General features: G+C 38.1%; 4 protein-coding genes across 6 annotated transcripts; 1 reads left to right on the forward strand and 3 right to left on the reverse strand.

The window, feature by feature from the left end:
- The first annotated feature begins 39 nt into the window (after positions 1 to 39).
- LOC126605057 (probable protein arginine N-methyltransferase 1) lies at positions 40 to 3,115 on the forward strand. 2 transcript variants are annotated; one of them, XM_050272405.1, is made up of 8 exons: positions 40 to 407; positions 956 to 1,127; positions 1,255 to 1,318; positions 1,425 to 1,567; positions 1,812 to 1,899; positions 2,044 to 2,159; positions 2,270 to 2,420; positions 2,714 to 3,115. In XM_050272405.1, exons 1-8 carry the CDS (start codon positions 172 to 174, stop codon positions 2,917 to 2,919), a joined length of 1,176 nt encoding a protein of 391 aa, XP_050128362.1. In that variant the 5' UTR covers positions 40 to 171; the 3' UTR covers positions 2,920 to 3,115. The 2 variants fall into 2 exon arrangements, with proteins under 2 accessions (XP_050128362.1, XP_050128363.1); XM_050272406.1 differs by lacking the exon at positions 40 to 407 and adding an exon at positions 549 to 882 and having other exon boundaries at positions 972 to 1,127.
- A 126-nt stretch (positions 3,116 to 3,241) lies between these two features.
- LOC126605058 (uncharacterized) lies at positions 3,242 to 5,811 on the reverse strand. The gene is made up of 7 exons (XM_050272407.1): positions 5,338 to 5,811; positions 5,126 to 5,236; positions 4,768 to 4,836; positions 4,432 to 4,563; positions 3,862 to 3,939; positions 3,645 to 3,776; positions 3,242 to 3,562 (listed from the first exon to the last, which is right to left on the reverse strand). Exons 1-7 carry the CDS (start codon positions 5,542 to 5,544, stop codon positions 3,371 to 3,373), a joined length of 921 nt encoding a protein of 306 aa, XP_050128364.1. The 5' UTR covers positions 5,545 to 5,811; the 3' UTR covers positions 3,242 to 3,370.
- Positions 5,812 to 6,841: 1,030 nt separating this feature from the next.
- On the reverse strand, positions 6,842 to 12,222 carry LOC126605059 (pentatricopeptide repeat-containing protein At3g24000, mitochondrial-like). 2 transcript variants are annotated; one of them, XM_050272409.1, is made up of 4 exons: positions 12,017 to 12,222; positions 8,767 to 11,852; positions 8,560 to 8,650; positions 6,842 to 8,443 (listed from the first exon to the last, which is right to left on the reverse strand). In XM_050272409.1, exon 2 carries the CDS (start codon positions 11,850 to 11,852, stop codon positions 8,889 to 8,891), a length of 2,964 nt encoding a protein of 987 aa, XP_050128366.1. In that variant the 5' UTR covers positions 12,017 to 12,222; the 3' UTR covers positions 6,842 to 8,443; positions 8,560 to 8,650; positions 8,767 to 8,888. The 2 variants fall into 2 exon arrangements, with proteins under 2 accessions (XP_050128366.1, XP_050128365.1); XM_050272408.1 differs by having other exon boundaries at positions 6,842 to 8,457.
- A 541-nt stretch (positions 12,223 to 12,763) lies between these two features.
- Positions 12,764 to 16,914, reverse strand: LOC126605060 (protein NDL1-like). Its single transcript, XM_050272410.1, has 11 exons — positions 16,701 to 16,914; positions 15,128 to 15,227; positions 14,816 to 14,913; positions 14,584 to 14,672; positions 14,356 to 14,416; positions 14,193 to 14,279; positions 14,031 to 14,108; positions 13,884 to 13,940; positions 13,687 to 13,742; positions 13,457 to 13,592; positions 12,764 to 13,337 (listed from the first exon to the last, which is right to left on the reverse strand). Exons 1-11 carry the CDS (start codon positions 16,758 to 16,760, stop codon positions 13,116 to 13,118), a joined length of 1,044 nt encoding a protein of 347 aa, XP_050128367.1. The 5' UTR covers positions 16,761 to 16,914; the 3' UTR covers positions 12,764 to 13,115.
- Between the last annotated feature and the right edge of the window lie 4,478 nt (positions 16,915 to 21,392).

Raw genomic sequence — 21,392 nt, forward strand, 5'->3', positions numbered from 1 at the left:
TCTATTGGAATTATTGCCGACGTCGTTTCATCAGCATGTACCAAAGTCTCCGGCCACTTGAAGAGGAAAAGGACCTCTTCCGCTAATTTTGGAAACAAAAAATAAAAGCTCAAATCTGCGAGCCCATTAAGTACCCAAAAACCCCTCGCAAAACCCTAAATCCGCCTGTCAATGGGTCGCCGAAAGAACACCAACAGCAGCAGCAGCAGCAACCAGGGCTCGGGGGCGGGCTTCGGCCACCCCGGCGAAGCCGTAAAAGACGTCCCCGAGAGCTCCAACCCCGACGAGTCCATGTGCGACCCCGAGCTCGACAAGGCCGTCGATGACTCCATGGGCGAGCCGGAGGTCTCCTTCGTCGAAGCCGATGGCAAGACCAGCGCTGACTATTACTTCGACTCCTACTCTCACTTCGGTAAAGAAAAAAAAAACTTACTTTCTTCGATTCTCTGTTTTTTGCTTCTGGGTTTTTGTTTGGATGGTTTGAAAACTTAGATAATGGGATTGGAAAAGGGGTTTTTTTAGTTTTCGTGATTAGGTTTTCGGTGTGGGTATCGCAAGTTCAGAACTTGGTTGCATTTTGTTTTGGAAGTTAGACTTTTGTGCTGGTTTTCGTTTGATTGGGAGCGTTGCTTTAAGGTGCAATGGAAGCAAGTAATAGAATGGTCTCGAATTGTTTGCGTTTGGTTTTGAGCTCAGGTGTGGTTTTGTAAAGTTCGAACTTGGTTGGATTTTGTTTTCGAAGTTAGATATTGTGCTAGTTTAGTTGATTGGGAGTTTTGATTTTAAGTGCTAATGGCACCAAGTAATAGAGCGAGTCGCAAAATTACGATGCTACTGAAAGGCTTATCTTTGTGTTTTCTTTTGATTGCAGGTATTCATGAAGTAAGTGCATTCCACTTGGATGCGAAACGGTTCTGTATTTCGTTCTTGTAATGCTGATTTGGTGCTTACTGACTATTGTTATGTTGCAGGAAATGTTGAAAGATTTAGTGAGGACTAAGACATATCAGAATGTTATCTATCAGAATAAGTTTCTAATAAAGGACAAGATTGTTCTTGACGTGGGAGCTGGGACTGGAATTTTGTCCCTATTTTGTGCAAAAGCGGGCGCAAAGCATGTTTATGCGGTATGTTTTTCCTAATGAAAGTTTGTTAAAAATTTATTTCTTGGAATGTATAGTATTTCCTATTTTGCAATGTAGTTTGTTTATGTCTCCTTAATATTATTGATTTAAAAAATTATTTTACCCACAGGTTGAGTGCTCCGACATGGCTGACATGGCAAAAGAGATTGTTGAAACAAACGGATATTCTAATCGTAAAGTTTTTGAAGTTCATACCTGCTTGTAGTTTCGTTCAGTCTCTTGACATTGGTTTGACAAACTGAGGATTATGCTTACACATTCGTTATTTGATAAATGCAGTAATAACCGTTCTGAAGGGGAAGATTGAAGAAATTGAGCTTCCAGTCCCTAAAGTGGATATTATTATCTCAGAATGGATGGGATATTTTTTGTTGTTTGAGAATATGTTAAATACAGTCCTCTATGCTCGTGATAAATGGCTTGTAAGTAGTATTTACATTCCAAATTTATTGTTTGTGGTATCTTGGTCAAGAATACCTAAACTTCATGCAAACTATCCATTCAGTTGGGTGGCCGATAGGTTCCTGTGACCCTTTTCCAGGGACAGTCATTGCAGTTGTAGTGTTCTAGGGTCCTATTAGTTGATTGCTACTTGCTGATTTTTGCATATAAACTATGGAGCCATGGCATAAACTTTTGAATGTGTTCTGTCTTTTCTTCTTTTAGGTAGATGATGGAATTCTACTACCAGACAAAGCGTCTCTCTTTTTGACAGCTATTGAGGATGCAGAGTACAAAGAGGACAAGATAGAATGTAAGCCTTTTGAATTTTTGTGCGTGTCCGGTTTAGCATCTGTGGAGGCTCAAATGTTCTTTAGTGTCACACAAATGAACGTGTAGCTTGCAGTGCATCTTGTTGATTTTTTGCTTCTTGCCTCTACTTTGCATGTTATTCCAGTTTGGAACAATGTTTATGGCTTTGACATGAGTTGCATCAAGAAGCAAGCCATGATGGAGCCCCTTGTGGACACCGTTGACCAAAACCAAATTGTTACAAACAGTCAGTTACTCAAGGTGGGAAACACATATCCTGTTTTCGCCCTGCTACACTACGTGAAATAAGTCTTTGCCCCCTTTGTGCTGTCAATTGTTTCCACTAATTTTCTTCAGTTTCCTTCGTTCAGACAATGGATATATCTAAGATGACTCCAGGAGATGCTTCCTTCACGGCCCCTTTCAAGCTTGTCGCTGAGCGTGATGATTTCATTCATGCTCTTGTAGCCTACTTTGATGTGTCATTTACGAAGTGTCATAAATTGATGGGCTTCTCCACAGGTCAATAATTTTGCTTATTTTTATTCATTTGTGGATCAAAGTTTGTCTTAGAAATAAGGCCATTTATAGCAACATAGAAATGGAAAAGAATAGATTGCTCATAGGTTTCCAGCGTTTTCTACAGCATTCATTTTAGTAAATTTGTTATAATTTCCTCAGTGGTGTTCCGCAACTCAATTTTTTCAGTAAACTACTGTATGGTGTTTTCGGATGAAGTGAATTGTTATTTTTGTATACAACCTGCTTCTCCGTAGGTAATCATATCTTTTCTGACAAAGTGAAATGTAATGCAGGGCCAAGATCACGGTCTACTCACTGGAAGCAAACAGTCCTGTACCTGGAAGATGTGCTAACAGTATGTCAAGGAGAGTCAATTGTCGGAAGCATGACTGTGGCGCAAAACAAAAAGAATCCCCGTGATATTGACATAATGCTCAAGTATTCGTTAAATGGCCGACGATGCACAGTCTCGAGGGTTCAATGCTACAAAATGCGCTAAGTTGCGTTTTGGTATTGCTCCATCAAGAAAGCAATCCATAATTGCAACAAACTCAGTGTTGTGGATTGTTGCCTCTCAGTAGACGTGTGCTAGGAGGCAGCATTGTAGCCTATGTACTTCGAATTATTCATTTCTTAACATTGTAATGTCAAAATTTTGATGCTAAAAGGTTTTGAATTGATCTATTTTCCTTGGATGTCTTGCAATTCTATAAATCTCATCTGTTCTTACTTCTTTCTTTAAGATTTTTCATTCGCATAAACTCGAAAGCTCGAGCAATGTAGCAGAAATTGCTACAATTGCAGTGAAAAACAACGTAGTATAAAACCTCAAGCAAATGTCTTCCAACTTTTGATCAAATTTTGTACCTAAAATGTCATAAGCATATTGATACAATTAACAAAAACCTGATAACTCTCTACTACAACTCCTATAACTCTGAGTGTGTGTTCTAAAGCTCTCCCTTGTTGCCCTTCGTACCCTTCTCTGAAGCCGTCTTTTTCACTCGCCGCCACGTTTGCCGGAACCAGTTAGAGACTTTGTTTGCATGCTTCTTTAGTGTCTCTCTGGTCTTCACAATTCCGGTGGTGATCTTCTGTTTCAAGTCATTCTTTGCACTCTCTTTTTCTCTCATGATTTTTCCCTGTTGAGTGAAAATTTTTAAATGTCAATAGAAATAATACGATTTTGGTTGGAGAATTTTAGAGTTAAAATTTTGTAATTACCAAATTCGAGGGTAACAGAGTCTCATCATTGTCATCATCATCTTCATCATCAGCATCTTTGCCGCCAAAATTATTTATGTTCATCAAATCATCTTTTGAGTACATCTTCATGCCTGGGGCTCCTGGCATACCCTGAAGAATGGTAAAGCAGAATATAGCTCAAAGTTCAGCACCACTAGAACGGCATGAAATTTCTCAGCGAAGTAAGGACAATTACCTCCATAGATTTCATTATCCTTTCCATTTCAGCTTCTTTCTCCGACTTGGCCACGAAAGCTTCCCCAGGAATCCTATTCTGGAACACACAAGAAACTATCATGAGTGTCAAAGTAAGTGTCTTGATCGTGGAACAAGTTGTGCAAAGCGAAACATCTAGAATACTATCTTATGTAACATAATGATACTAGAGACCTCCATAATAGTGGTAGAGACTGGAGATTAACATGCATGCGAGGCAGCAGCCACAAATCTCCATGTCAATCTTACTAGGGTCTCAAATTTTGTAGGTTATGGAATAAAAAGATACCGTCAGTGGTCACGCATGAGTGTAAAAAGAAATTTCAAGGCCAGCATCTTTTGTTTGCTTAAAAAACCAAATTTGCATACCTTTAAGTTCAAGACATACAGAAAGAAGTCGAAGATAAGAGTACGTAGATGGAAATGCACAATAGTTGCATGGATCATATCAAAAATAAAGTATGGAGACGCACAATAGAGCATGATCCTTGCAAACGCATTGCCGCAAAGAATGAACTGAATTGAATATCAAGTCAAAGAAAGCAGTTACCTTAGGAACTGGGGGAGGCTTGGTACTGCATGCTTTAGTGAGGTCTTTGCATAGATAATTCACCAATGAACCAAGGTCAGGCTTGGATGTATATAGATATTCTGCAACATCTGTATCAGAATACCCTAAAACCTGCAATATTCCGGATTCGAACTTAGTTCAATTGTAACAGATTAACTTCATCTCGATATGGAATGATCACTTGTTATTCTATTAAGAAATCATTCGGCAGTTGTCGACTTCCTCGGTCAACCAAAAGGAAAAGGCAGCGAATCTAACTAGATTGGCTTCAAGGAACAATTGTATTAGGAAGCAAATTTACCCAGAAAACCTCACCTCCTGACAAGCTCGCTCGATTGTCTTGCATTCGGAATTACATTGTCCTTCAGAACCTTGATCCACCAACTGAAAAGTAACAAATGATTTAGCAGGCGAGGACAATGAACAACAATGTGTCTATACAACAATACCCGACTGAAGTTTGTACAACTGCATCGACATTGTCATACTTGCGCTATACACCCGCAGAGAAACAGATGTTCTCCTTCATGAAACTAAAGCAATAATTTCTCTGATGAAAACACCGTATCAAGTAAAAGCACAGAAAACACCAATTCATACCTCCAAAGCAAAATCCAAAAACATCAAACAGCTCTAAAACCGAAATCAAACCCAAAGCAATTGCTATTCATACCTCCAGCTTATCTCCTTTCTCAACTATATCAATCTGCAAAATCCAATCAGCTTCCTGCTTCTTCAAATTACAGACATTCTCCGAAATCTCAATTATCTGATACTCCGAGATCTATCGCCAAAAAAATACAAACTACCCTCAATCAAATTCAACAAAAGGAACAAAACCCACTATTCGAAATCTCAAACAAAAGCACTTGGAAATCTCAATACCTTCTTTGGGGCGATCTCAGCTCGCTTCTTCTCGACTTGCCGGTGCAGCTGAGATGCGAGCTTCTCGCAGACTTGGCATTTGATGAAAGGAATGTCTTCCTTCCTGGCGCCTGCCGCTGGCTTCTTAACACACTCGGAGAATGGCACGGACGCTAACACCGCCAACAACACTGAGATAGCTACTAGAATTTGCTTCAGCTTCGCCATGATTCTCTCTCTTTGGAATTTGAACAAGAACGCAGAGATTGAATCGAACAGTGAGGAGGGCAGTTAAGTTGGTGGATCGTTATGAGGATTCTTCACCAGAAAAGAAACGATCTTTATATTTTGGCAGGTTCAATCTTTCGTTTTGTCAGTACAACGATGTAGTCGTGAAATCGATTTGCTTGGCTGCTGTACGTGTTTCTCAGCATCTGATTGGCTAGCCAGAGTAACGTATGTGGTGGTTCCACTTTTCAACCAATAGAGTACGAGACGACACGTCCATGGTCTGGTCGTCTTGAGAAGGAGAAGTTTTTCAAGGTGACGACGCAACTCATCGTTACGGTAGCGTATCATGTGTTTTTATGTAAATGGTGAAAAATTGTATTTTTTAAGTTATTAACTTTTTAACACACATATATTTCACTATTTGTATAATAACATGTGTTATACCACCTCGTATTCCAATTACATTGAAAAATCTCTTCTTGAAGAAGAAGGAAAAAAACAAAGCATATTTTTAGATATCGGCATTGAAATTCAAAAATCATCATTTATTCCTTAAAATCCAATATTTGCTTGGCTTTGGTTTGTTTTTGTGTATTTCATTAAATAACTGTTAAGTTTTGGCTTATATTTTGATTATACTCTCTAAAACTCGATTTTGGTTATACTTTATCTCTTGAAACTCAAAAGTCGATGCTTTATTCCTTAAAACTCAAAGTTCACTCTAAATTGTCTTGTTTCAATTTTGATATTGAATAGATTTGAGTTTCAGGGGCAAGTGGAAACGAAATCAAGTTTCAGAGAATGTAACTAAAAATAAGTCTTCTAAAAATGTAATTTTTAATCCACATCAGCATATTTGATGGTTTTCGGACGGAAATAATAGAAACAAGGTAATATGGAGCGAACTTTGAGCTTCAAGATGTAAAATAAGATCAAAATCAAATTACAGTGGGCGTAACTAAAAATAAGAAGAAAAAAAAAAGTAGTTTTTGAGTGTGTAAATGGATTTGTATCTAATTATCCTTTTTGTTGTCAAATAATATACCTTATTATCTAATGATCTAATTATCTTATTATCTAACTAATAATATACATTAAGTAAAAAGAGCGTTAACTATGTCGTTCACTTATTTTACGATAAATGAATTAGTAATACTACAAAATAATGTACCACTTACATTAAATTCTTGTATAAACATGGATAGCTGATAACTTTTATTTTTTATAGTGGGTAAATTAGGAACTAACTTAGAAGACATATTGAATCACTTTTAAAAAGAAGCACTCGAAAAGCTTTTGTAAAATCACTTAGCTTTATTGAGAATCATATAAAAATGCTTTTGGAACTAATTCTTAATAAAAATACAAGTGAATTTTGAAATAAGTAATAACGATTGGGTCTTTTAAAATGCACTTCAAAATGCTTCTAATACTAAAAAATATTTTCACTAAAATGCTTTCAATTATTTAAAGTACACTTTCAAATGAGGTGTTTTTCAATCATTTACCCCCCTTGGACCCTAGACCGTTGCATAGAATTAGGGTTTTTCTTCAGCTCATCTCCTTCTCTATCACATTCCTCACCGAAACACAAATTGGTCGCATTTCAGCATTCAACCATGGCTCTCGCTCTAATTGGCTCCACAAATTCTCCGGATACGCCAAACATGAAAACTCTAATCGGCAAAAACTACGACCTCAAGCTAACCCAATCAATCCAAAACCTTTATCCGAATTTGACAAGCAAAACCCCAAATTATCCGACTTTCTGAGGAATTCTACGAATTGATGCAAGCCCGAGTCGACCCGCATCTCGAATCCATTCGGTTCTACGCCGCATTGATCTTTCGGAGCCAGAATCATCCGAAAGACGACCCTTTGGATCGAGTGTCAGCCGCAGAGGACTTATTTCAGCTGCAGTCCATGTGCTCTGCTTCTTGCGGTTCTTCGAAGAGTGTCGCGCTGCTCGCTCCGGTGGTTCGCGAGGTGTACAATGTGTCTGTTGATTTGTTCAAGAGGGACTTGTCGTTGAAGAGAGAAGAAAGTGATGAGAAAGGTTAGGTATTTTGTGGGAACGATTCTTGGTTATATTAATATGTGTTCTTGCGAAGTTTCGTACCAAACTGGCTCTTGATATATCCAAATCAGACTCCTTGCAACCAGCAGCTTCTAAGTTGGATGGCAAGAAAGTGGATGATGAACTTCTTTTTTACATAGATAACAAGGGAGAAGATGAACACAAAGATGAGGAAGATGAAAAGGTGAACAGATCCACGAATGCTGCACATACAATGACATCGTCGCAGAAAAGGGGAAGCAAACGAAAAGGGAAAAACGCTGAGAAGAAAGAGAAGATAAAACTCGACAGCAGCCAATACGATGGTACCGTCTGGCTTTCCAACTTCACATAGCATAGACGCCGAGCAGCTGCAGTTTTATACTGCTGTTTCCGACTCCCCGTTCGGTCTACACGGCCCAGGATTTCCACTTGTAGAGGTACTGCACTTTCTTCTTTTACACAGATGAAGTAGAGACGTGCTTGGATGTGCCCCTGCTATCAACTTCACGAACAAGGCAACTCATTCTCTAGACAGGGTACTGCTTGCTCGAATCATATCTGATTCTGGAACTTCAGAAGAACGATGAACCTCCTATTGAGATGCATAGCATAATCATCACTCGGCCTACCAAGCTGGTGCTCTGCAGACAAAGAATATGTATCAAAGCCACGAGCTCGTTTGCCTTAACTCATGTACGGACCAAACGTGACTAATGAAGAGACAGTAGTAGTTGCACAACATAGTTGAGAACCACAAGGACTCTGCCATGTCATTAACAGAAGCACAAGATCATCAGGAGCGAAGCAGCTCTCAACAGCAAGAACTATTGTGAAGTCCTGAAGAGAAACGACTGAATAACAGCATTCAGATTCATAATATATTCTTCCCAAAAATTATAAGATTCTAGAAACAAAGATAATAGAAATGCACTCAACGAAAACCATCTACAGACCTTGTGGCAAGAAGAATTTGATATGATGTATGCAAATGTGGAGCATGAAAGCAGCCGCTTCAGGACAAAAAGGACTTTGAACGGGGCATACCTGCTCATTTTGTTCAACAGAGAAAGAAAAAAAAATTTAATCAGGAAACACAATTTTTTGAATTGTCTAGTTATGATATGAAAAAAAGAAGCACATAATATGTCGAGAAGAAGTACTCTGATAAGATTAGGGCGGAGTTCCTTTGGTACGAAACTGTGGCTCAGCTCGTAACGAGGAAAGTGTTTAGAATTTGCTGTGGGTGAACCCATATCCAGACCATAGAGCTTCTAATGCCATATCACCAGAAGTCCTTACAGGAGCAAGTTCCATTCTTAAAATGATGAAACCGCCTGATGTCACGAACAACTATTTCCCGATTTGTGACATCGGAGACAAGCTTCATAACGTCATGGCAGTCTCCACAGATGCGTAGATTTTTAAAGATCCGAATAGTTTTTGGATGACTGGTACTTATAAGGGCAAAACCAAGAGCCAACCTTTCACTGTGATATTGGAGATGTTCCTTTTTTTCTCTTTCAGTGATTCTATGAAGCACGTCTTCTGTTTCCGGTATATAATCTAATGAATATAGCTTTTCTCCTAGTTCCTCCAATTTCAAATGAATATCCCCAATTCTTGGATGCGTACCATCTTGAGAGACAAAAATGTTGACTTGACCATCAACCTCAACCCAGCTACAACCAGGTTCTTTTTTAACACCTTGACTCTGCATTAATTTCCTGACTTTGCTAACATCGTCCCACCTGCCTTTGACTGCAAAGATATTAGATAGCAAGATATATGTTGAATCCATCTCAGGTTTAAGCTCAAAAAGCCTTCTTGCTGCTGTTTCACCAAATTCAACATTTCCATGCATCTTACAAGCCCCAAGAACAGTCTCCCAAATAATGGCATACGGTGTTAGTTCCTTTGTCTCGATAAAGGTTTCAATCTCATTAAACTTTCCAGCCCTGCCGAGAATATCAACCATACAAGCATAATGCTCAATTGTAGGAGTGATCCCGAAAACATTGCTCAGTGAGTCGAAGTGCTTTTTCCCTTCTTCGACTAGACCCAGGTGGCTGCATGCAGAAAGAACACCAATGAAGGTGATCTCATTTGGTATGGCACCTTCATCCAACATTGTCGAAAAGGCTTCAAGAGCCTTCTCTCCTTGCCCATATTGGGAATATCCACACACCATGATATTCCATGACACTGTATCTCGTGAAACCAAGCCCTCAAAGATATCCTCAGCATCACTGATGCACCCACATTTTGCATACATATCAACAAGTGCACTAGTAACAAACAAATCTTCCAGATGCCCACTCTTAATTACCATTGAGTGGAGCTGCCGCCCATTTTCCAGCATAGCTGTACGGGAGCAAGCACTCAAACAGCCAGCGATGCTGAACTCATTTGGCTTCACGCCTTCTTGTTGCATCTTATTGAAGCAAGCAACAGATTCCTCTGCTTGATCAGTTTGGGCATAACCAGTAATGATGACTGTCCAAGTGAAGAGGTCTCGATTACTCAATCTATTGAAAGCTTTCACAGCATCTTCCACAAACCTGCCTTTGGCATACATGTCAATGAGAGCTGTCCCAACAAAGTCATTATCATCGAGGTTAGTTTTGATAATATGGGAATGTATTTGTTTTCCAAGGTCCACATCCAAAAGGCTAGAGCAACACCTTAAAACACTAATGAATGAGTACATGTTGGGCTTCAAACCTTCCACAAGCATTTGGTGGAACACTCTTGGCCCTAGGTCAGATAACTCATGATTGTGTGCTCCAGATAAAAGGGCATTCCATGAAATCAAATCAGGGTTTGTCATTGCCTCAAAAACCTGAGCACCATCTAGCAAACGCCCACTTTTCATATACATTGTGATTAGAGCATTGCTGACTGAAATATCAGCTTCACAACCATATTTCCATGCAAAAGCATGGATACTTTCACCAAAATGAAGGTCTCTGAGATCAGTGGCAGCACTAATGATACTAGAAAGGGTAAATTTATTTGGTGAGATGCCTGTACTTATCATTTCACGAAATAGCTGAGGCACTTCTTGCCATTGCCCTTGTTGATCAAGGCATGAGATAATTGCACTCCAGGCCACTACATCAGGATTTTCAATCGTCCTGAATGCTTTTACCGCATCGACTGCCATCCCACACTTTGAATACATATCAACAAGACTGCAACCCAAGAATTCATCTATCTGAAACCCAATTTTGACAACTAGAGAATGCAAAAACTGGCCTCCGCTCAAATTTCCCGAGTTTGCACAACCCTTGAGGACAGTGGACAAGGTGGACTTGCTCAACCTTATTTCTGATTCTGTCATTCTGCAGAACAATTCCAAAGATTTTTTTCCGTCACCTTCCTGAGCATACCCATTCAGCAGTGCATTCCATGATACCACATCCTGCTCAGGCATACAAAATAACACTCTATCTGCAAGTTCCATATCACCACATTTTGCATAAAGACCGACTAGAGCAGAACCAACAAAAGCATCCAATAACAACCCCTGTTTCACTGCTTCAGCATGCAACTGTTTCCCAAAACCTAAATCGGAGCACAAAGAACATGCTTTCAGCCCAGTTGCCAATGCAAAGTCATTTGCTTTTGTACCATCTTTCTTCATCTCACAGAACAATTTAACAGCGTCAACACCGGAACCTTCGACTACAAACCCCTGAATTAAAGAAGTCCACGACACAACATCTCTTTCCGGCATCACATCAAGCACTTTACGTGCATACCCGGAGTCCCCACACTTTGCATAAACATTAACCAATGAAACCCACAAATGCGAATCCGGATCAATCCCTTCTTTTATCACCTGTCCATGAATAGCCTTCCCCTCATTCAAAGACCTTAGCGAAACACAGGTACGAAGCATCCCAGAATAATGCATAAGCCTCTTTTTGGTATCGAAAACTAAAGGCCTGGTTTTCACATTGCTTCCTACAATTTCCTGATCAGGTGAATAGCCATTATCTAATCTTACTTGACGAAGCTGAGTCTCAGAGTTTGGGGCAAATTCGAGACACGACCCACTGATGGGATTCGAGTCAATCACATCCAAAGCAGCACAAGACAAAGGCTTTAATTGAACAGGGAGCAATAGTGACCTGGAAACTGGACTAAGCTTGTTATGCAATCGAAGCGAGGGATTTTGGCAAATGGGCAACAAGAGCCTCCGGAAAGCAGGTGACATTTCAACACCAATTAAGCCAAATTCCATCTATTTCAAACAGTTTTTAATCATCAAATATATCAAACAAACAAAACAAAAAATCATACCAAAACGTCAGTGCACCAGAAAACTTCCAAAATGAAGGAACTAAAATTCAAAAAATTCAAGTTTTCAGAAATAAAAAAAGTTAAAAATTGAAGCTTTTCACTTACAGGTGCAACCAAGACGGTGACGTATGAACGCCGGCAACGGTGGTTGCCGACTCTCGCAGCAGCAGCTGGTGCTCCCTCTCTTTCTCTCTCCTGGGTAGGGTAGGGTATGGGTTTTACTTGAAGTCTTAAACCCACGGCTGTTCTCGCGGGATTTTCGCCGGTCCGCTTCCTATTGTCTGGATAAAGATGAAGTGTGAGCTACGATGTCGTTTCTTTACGGAATGGTTTTAGTACGGATAACGGGAATGCAAAATGCTGCGGTATCGTCTTGACACCGTTAGATGAAATCCAACGGTTGTAAGTTCTATAAACAGGCTTATCCTAGAAACCCTACTATAGAGATATTTTTTTTTATTACTCGTTTGAAAATGCTTTTAAAATGATTAAAACTACTTTTAAAGAAAATATTTTTGAGTCTCAAAAGTACTTGAATTTCATGTGCAAGGATGAACACCCGTAACTATTCAAGCCACATATCACAAGCCAAAAGCCAACCATATTCATTTAGGTATGAATGATTGGAGAAAATTTTCATTATGATGAGAATACGAATGGATATACCACGTGTTTTTATGCTAGTAGTGAGAAATTTTATTTTTTAAGTTATTAACTTTTTAATATATATATTCTACTATTTATACGGTGACACGTGATATATCATTCCGTGTGCCGATCACGCTGAAAAATCTCGTGAATGATTGGATACTTTGCTTGAGAGAGAGAGAGAGAGAGAGAGAGAGAGAGAGATTGTGTGAATGAATGGGAAGAGTTGTCCCCCTTTGTTATTGATTTCTCGTCATCATAAATAAATGTCCATCCAATTTGTTTGAGTGACTACAAAAGAATGAATGAAAGTCTCCTTCCTACCATTTAATATAACATTTGATTATATTTAATAATATATTCATGACATCCACATATTCTTCCTCTTCTGTATCTACACCAACCTCTTCCCCCCTCCCTCCGGACGCTTCTTCTTCGGCTACCCTTCTCCTCCTTAAACAATGAAAATTTTAAAAGAACCAAAAAATCAAAGCAGATTTCGAATCCCAACATCCCCTTGCATTGTTTCCAATTTTTTGCCTGTCTTCCGACAATGTCATAGGCCAAGTGAAACACGGGTCTTTATCGGTTTTAGTTTCAAGCCCATGCTTTCTGGGGAGAGAAGCTCCGGGGAGATGCAAGACGGGCTGAGCGGGCTCCTAGGGCTGTCGCTGAAATGGCATGGCCGGTACAGGCCATACCCCATGAAGAAGTACTCCATTGGTATCAACATTGCGTGTGGCTGCTCCTCTGTCACCATGGATCCACAAGCCTGGACCTGCATTAACAACCCCATCCATCCTCTATTGAACACGCTCTTTCGCTTATTTTCACAACTGTATGCACGTCTACCAATGAACGTGTAAAAACATGCTAAACAGAAAAAAGTGGACGTACCTCTACTAAGGCACTATATCTCCTGTCCAACTTTGAGGTCATGTGGAGAGCCTCCGAATGGAAGGGAGAGCTATCCCCAACAAAAATAAGTGTGCGACACCTTAGAGATTTTAACCCTTCGGTTATGTCAGGTCTCCTGCAAGTAGGGAAAACAAAGTTAGAGCACAGCAAAATATATTGCACTCATCTCTGCGGAGGGAGAACAAGATAGCAACTCCAGCACTATTTACCGATTAATTGCATGAAGAAATCTCCAAACATTTAAGCTCTGCCTCTCTTCCAGCAACTGAAGAAGAAACTTTCCAAGTGAATCAAACAGATAAAACCATTTGAAAATCCAACACTTAAAAAAAACATAACAAACAAGAAGAAGGACAATCGAATTGCTATTGAGGTAAAAGAAATTTCAATAAGCTGAAGCACTGACTTTTCTGCATGCTTGAACTATATCCGACTCTGGAACTTCAACACTACCACGAACCTCCTGTCGAGATACATAACATACTCATCACTAAATCTACCAAATATAGTAGATGTGAAAGAGAACCGATACATTGTCGGAGCACAGCAGTACCTTACTGAAGTATCGCTGAAGCAAACACTCTTTTAGCAAACCACACATGCCATAGAAATAAAGCATATTCGACATCACCTACAGATTATGACTAATCATAGGTAAAATATTTGAAATTAATCATTTACTATAAACATAACAGCTACGTTTAGAAAAAGGAACCTTATTATAAAACCATTCTGTCCACGAGGGCGCTTTGCATAAAGGGGATACAAGTATCAATCCAAGGACACGCTCCCTATATTTCATCTATGATACAAACCCAGATCAGTGAACTGAGATAGATTTTTTTTAAATATAGTTGCAAATGGTTTAAGGAACTTACAGCAAATAGGGAAATGATATAAGCACCCGCTGTCACCCCCATGCACATAACTGCACCAAGCCTGCACAAAGAGATTTTAGTGCAATAAGAGAAAACAACATTAAAACATGATTAGCAAAAAAGGAAACACGCTTCTACACCATTTGAATGTTGGACGCAACAGCAAGGAGTTTCAAACACTCACATCTTGAAAATCAATTAAAATGAAGACTTAGTGTTGGTCGTTACCCAAAAAAATTGAGAACCTCAAGGATCTGATCTGCCAAGTCATCAACTGAAGGCACAGGATCCTCTGTACAAACTGAAGCAGCTCCTAACTGCAAGAACTCTTGTGAGAGTTCCATAGAGAAACTATGTGAATAATGGCTTTCAGTTACATAAAGTATTTTTCATAAAAGTTATATGATTTGATAAACAGATATAATAATAAAAATCCACTTGAAGCAAACCATTTACAGACCTCATGGCCAGGAGGACTGATATGATATATGCAGAAGTTGTGGAGCAGCAAAGAAGCCGCTTCCGGACAAAAGAATAACCCTTGGAAACAAGACACATCTGCTCAATTTGACAAAATAAACAGAAAAGTTAGCAATATATAGTCTAATTACGTCAAGAAGAAGCTAATAAACATAAATATATTTGAGCGCTTTGATGTCCATTGAGGAAATACTGTCTTGAGATTTTATCAGGAATAGCAAAGGGTAAATCTCAGATTGTCATTTCAAACAATGTAAAACGGAACCAGGACAATAGACTCTATCACACTTACGATTTAGAGCTAAATCAGGATAAGTGATAAGTGCAGGCTTCTCTTGGTCTCCATACACAATAACGGACACTGAACCACAGCCAGTTCGAATAAAATGTTCCTGAGGATGAAATATCATGATAAATGAGTTGCAGATTAACAACTAAACGTAATTGTCAAATAAAACATCAAAAAGCTGCAAATCAAACTATTTTACTACCATGATATTCTAAATATGATATAGTTAAAACATATAGCCATTTTCTCGAGATATCTACTGTGTTTTATCTATAATCAAAGAGGGAAAAAAACCCAGGAATCCAGGTGTTCCAGATAATTTTATTCCCTAAAGAGCTTCCCATGTGCACTTATACTTTTTCAAGGAACTCAAAACTCACCTGCCTCATCTTTGACATAACTTTGCTAAAAAAAAGATGAAACAAATAAGTGGTTCTGGGTATCAATCATTTAAATCTTTTGAATAAGGAAGGAAAGAAAGTGGTGACAGTTAAAAAGAGAAGCATGGAATCAAATATATTCAAGAAGAAAATGACTTTAAACTAATCAGAAACCGATAAAAAATAAAATAGGATACAGATGGCTTGTTAAAGCAACAGCTAGACTCGTTGATAGAGTTGAGAAGTAAGACAAAGGAAGGTATAACTTTGGTTTCGTCAATATAGGATAACAGACTTTGAATAAACCCCAGAGATGGACTCATCGAAGCAACCCGCTTCTTGCCAACAAAGAACGTCACATAAGAAGCAAAGAATCGAGAAACCGAAATAAGAAGAAAAAAAACATAGAAAACCAGAACAGCAAAAATGTGAATGAGAAAAGATAAAACCCCGCATCACTGAGTTGACGCTGAATTCCAAAGAAGTCAACAAAAGGGTCTAAATCAATAATCTGTACACTAATGATCCAATTTTATCCCAAACATTCATCTTTTCGCATAAAAGTTTGAAACTCGAACAATACCACAATGAGATTAAAATAAAAAGAGAATGGAAAAGAAAAGATACTTCACCAATACAACAAACCAGGTGAGATTGCAAATGCAGCAAGAAGATGTTAAATACAGAATTTGATGTACCCATAACGGTAAAAAACAGTGTAGAAAGAAAATTGAAATCAAGCAAATAAGTCACACGCAGATCTAGAATTACCATTTCTACATCTCCAGCATCCCAAAATTTAATTTTTCGCAAAACCGATATCAAGACAAATAAGTAGTCGCTGTCACATGCCACAGGCCCACAGAGGACTTGCGGCAATGGAACAACAAAGAACCCAGAATACAAAATTTACAAAAATGCAGCTTTCCCGTCCATCTTCCCCCGTTTTCTCGGAACCAAACAGTAAATAACTCCACAATTTCAACGGATTCTAACCCCGATTTTCCAGAATCCGAACCCAAGAAGCAAAATACAGAAAATTCAAAATTTCAAAAGATTAAACTCCAAAATCTTGACCCAATGCCAATCAATTACCCCAACCTCTCATCTCGCAAACCCAAAATCCAAAAACAAAAGGGTAATAAAAAGGATAGAAAAATTCAAAAAATTCAATCTTTGAAGTAAAAAGCTCGAACCTTTCCACCGAGATAGATCTTCTCCATATCGAGGGAGACGGCGTCGTTTGATTCAGCCATGAATTGCACTCCGCGCGTCTCCCAAACAGCCCTCCTTCTTTCTCCTCCTCTGAGTTTCTCTCTCCTTTCCTTCAAGAAATCGTAGGCCTCTGGCTTCGCTGTGGCTTATATACAAAGCGACTCCTCTCTCTCCCTCTCTCTCTCTCTCTAAACCGAAGAAAATAACCTGCGGTTAACCACCACCGACGCTCGCAACTCCCAATTCGTCCAAACGGAATTTTCAAGTCGTTAAAAACTTTATTACCCGCTGTCAAATTCTGGCGGGTGTCTCGATACGGCGCCGTTAGTGTTAACTTTCTCGCGGCTATTTATCGTAATTAGATGCTCGTTTTACGGATCCGGATTTACAGCTTCATTTTCTTTTACCTCAAAGGGAAATGATAGTGGCATTCCTCCTTACCTTATCATTGTGTGTTTGACTATTAGTGTTTGGTGTCTAGTGACGTGGAGACCTGTCGTTGGGCGAGCTTTGGTGTGGGTCCCATGTGGGCCATATCCTCTTCTTCTTTTTTTCTACATAAAAATTAATTTTGACAGATCAGCATACATAACATAAAAATCATATTTGGAAATGATGGACAATTAGCTAGAGTGCTGTAGCAAAACTGATTACAAAAGAGAGGAAATCGGCCAAATTAAAATTACCTTCTGGGGAGATCTTTAGTAATTTTTTATTAAATCATTTTTATTTTCATTTCCATTTCATTTCATTTAACGGTAAAAAATTAAAAGAAAGTATGAGAAGTAAAAATATATGTGCAGTTACATTACCGAAAAAATAAAGTTTTATATGGTTTTGGGGGACTTTGAAGTTACAATTGCTTTGCCTTTCATCTGACTCAATGATTAATCATGCCACCTTAATCATGATTACGATGGAATAACTCTTTTTATCACATTTATTGCATGGTGGGTTGCTCTTTTTCGATGAATTTTTTTTAGAGAAAATAGTTATTTTATTTTATTTTATTTATCTTAATTACAACCTAACACATGTGTATAAATTTTTTATGTAAAATTTGAGTTATTTCTTCTAGTGTGTTAAGAGTGTGATTCGCCCAAAAGATACATAACTACTTGCAAGGAATGAATCAAGTTGTTGCCTTTTTGGGTGTCAATGGAATTGGTTGGCATTAAAAGGAATATATTTAAAATTAGGGTAACAAATATTTGAAAGAATATTTGGCAGGTCTTTTTTATAGCAATTTGTTATGGACAAGAATCCTCTTATGAATGGAAACAAACCTACCATTGAGCTAATGAGCAGATGCAGGTTGCTATTAGTTATGGAAAGGAGTTTTCTTGTGGTCAAGAATTATGATTTGGAAGCAACAAATTTGCTAAACTGAAATTGTGTTGTTTGGGTCAATGAAGGAAAATGTTGTTTTATAGATCATTCCACTTTAGTTAGAGGATGGTCCCAATTTGGCTTGTGCTATGTATTAGTAGAGATCTCCAAGAATCGTCAAAATAATAACGGTTGTATCGGCTTCATAGTAAATATAAACTCTACTAAATATGTTTGGTTTCAATTGTGAATTCACGTAAGAGCAAATAAAGACTATTGCTCTTGATTCAATGATCCTGTTCGCTTTTTTGCTAACCATCTCAATCAATGACTAGTTCATTCAAAGTTTAAAAATTATTAATTAAAATACAAATCAATTTGATTCTTGTAAACCTAAAATTATTGGATGTGTTTGGATCATATTGTTTCTACATCACCTACAAGTCAAATAACTTATGATCGTTGAGGCCTGCCACTTTTTAATAGTACAATAAACCCAAAGACATTTTTTAGGATATTCCATTGTCCTCAAACAGACTGCTTAGTGCTTATTATGTTCTTGAAAATTCCAACAAGGCTCAAAATAATGTTTACTTAGAGACCTTTTGATAATTATTTTATTTTTATTTTTCAATTTTGAAGTTATAAAGTTTGAAATAGGTTTTTTTTTTTGGAACAAACAATATTATTTACATTAAAAATGAGGGGAGTTGACTCAGCCTCACGATGAGCTTACAATTGTGATTACAATTTTTTTGTAAACTAAAAAACCAAAATCAAGCCAGAACTTACCAAAGTATATTTCAGTTTTGATGAACATTGAAAACTAGTATTATTTTAATATAATGATATATCTACAATAAAAATAAAGAATTTGAGCCATATAATGAGTTAACTGTTATAAATAGGCAAAAGTAGAGAAATAACCTTTGGTAAGAACGAGGACAAAGTGGCGCAAAATATCACATTGACAAAAGTATTGCAGATATTAGAAAATGAGGGATACTGAGAGTATTATATTTCTTCATTTTCTCTTCTTGATGTACTCCCTCTTTGAACAATCAAAGTGCTCTATTTATAGAGCCACTTCAATAGAAAATTACAAAATGATTACTATTTAGCTTGTGAGTTTATACTATACACATGTGGGCAAACATACCCACTATTTACAACACTCCCCTTGGATGCCCACATATCAGTATCAGTTGCCTCGTTAAAACCTTGCTTGTAAAAACCCAGTGGGAAAAAACCATAGCGAAGGAAAAAAGAGTACAATTTTACCCGGATGGTGTTGAGCATGCTTATGTTGCCTCGTTAAAACCTTGATAGGAAAAACCCAGTAGGAAAAATCCTAATCAAAGGAAAAAGAGTACAACATGCATGTATCATGGATGCTCCCCCTGAATTGTATCTCTCCCTGATTCAGCATTCTTCAAATTTGTAAGCCGACGTAATCCGATTCCTTGCACCAACTTCTGAAATGTGCACTTTGGTAGAGATTTGGTGAACAAGTCTGCTAAATTTTCATTGGAACGGATTTGTCTGATTTCAATAACTTTACCCTTCTGAAGTTCATGTGCACTGAAAAATCTTCGAGATATGTGTTTAGTCTTATCACATTTGATGAATCCTTCCTTCATCTAGGCGACACAAGCTGCATTATCTTCATATATGACAGTTGGACTGTTTGTCTTTGAAGGTAGACCACATGAATTCCGGATGTGATGGATCATTGATCTTAACCAAGAACATTCACGACTTGCTTCATGTAAAGCAATTATTTCCGAGTGATTGGAAGATGTAGCAACTAGCGTTTGCTTTGTTGATCGCCATGAAATTACAGTATCTCCATAAGTGAACACATATCCATTTTGTGAGCGGACTTTATGCGGATCGGAGAGAAAACCAGCATCTGCGTATCCAACAAGGATCTGATCATTTGTGGGCTTGTCTAAGTAGAAGAGACCCATATCTATTGTCCCACGAAGGTATCGTAGAACATCTTTGACTCTCTTTCAATGATGAATTGTTGGAACAGAGTTGTACCTGGCTATCAAGTTAACTGAAAAAACTATATATGGTCTAGTACATTGTGCTAAATACAATAAAGCACCTATTGCGCTCAAATATGGTACTTCTTGACCAAGGACCAGTTCATCATCTTCTTTTGGACGGAATGGATCTTTCTTAATGTCCAAAGAACGAACGACCATTGGGGTGCTAAGTGGAAAAACCTTGTCCATGCCAAATCGCTTCAGTATTTTTTCAATGTAAGTTGATTGATTGACCAAAATTCCATTAGCATAATGCTCAATCTGCAGGCCGAGATAATATTTTGTTTTTCCAAGGTCTTTCATTTCAAATTCACTTTTCAGATAGTCAGCAGTTTTGTTGAGCTATTCAAGGGTTCCAACTAGGTTCATATCATCGACGTATACTGCCACTATAGCAAATCCAATATTTGATTTCTTAATGAACACACAAGGGCAGATGACATTGTTGGCATATCCTTCTTTAATCAAATAATCACTGAGACGATTATACCACATTCGCTCAGATTGTTTCAGCCCATATAGTGATCGCCTTAATTTGATTAAGAACATACCTCATGGTTTGTTAGTTGCTTCAGGCAACTTAAGTCCTTCTGGGACCTTCATATATATGTTAGTATCTAATTCTCCATATAGATACACGGTGATGACATCCATAATTCGCATGTCAAGTTTTTCTGAATTCACCAAACTTATTAAGTAATGGAACGTAATTGCGTCCATTACAGGATAGTATGTCTTTTCATAATCAATTCCAGGTTTTTGTGAAAAACTTTGTGCAACGAGTCGTGCTTTATATCTTGCAATCTCGTTTTTCTCGTTGTGTTTCCTTGTGAATGCTCATTTGTAACCTACGGGGTTCACACCAGGCGGGGTTTGGACTATTGGTCCAAAAACACTTCGTCTTTCCAAGGAATTTAATTCTGCCTGGATTGAATCTTTCCACTTAGGCCAATCTTGTCTCTGTCTGCATTCATCAACAGAGCGGGGCTCAATATCATCACTTAATATAATTTCAGTGGCTATTGCAAATGCAAAAATGTCGTCGATGATTATTTCATTTCGATCCCACAATTCATTAGTACATGCATAATTTATAGATATTTCTTTTCTTTCATGTACTTCTGTCTCTTCACGGACATGTGTCTCATCAAGGACATTTTCTTTTTCTTTTTCTGGAAGTATAGAATCATAAATTGTGGATTTATCATTCATTTTCTTTTCATGAATGATTTCATTTGGGTTCAACTGTGCCCTCATCTTTCTCTTTCGAGGGGCTGAATCTTTTGAACC

The sequence above is a fragment of the Malus sylvestris genome, chromosome 15 (assembly GCF_916048215.2).
Source record: "Malus sylvestris chromosome 15, drMalSylv7.2, whole genome shotgun sequence".
NCBI classification, from domain to species: domain Eukaryota; kingdom Viridiplantae; phylum Streptophyta; class Magnoliopsida; order Rosales; family Rosaceae; genus Malus; species Malus sylvestris.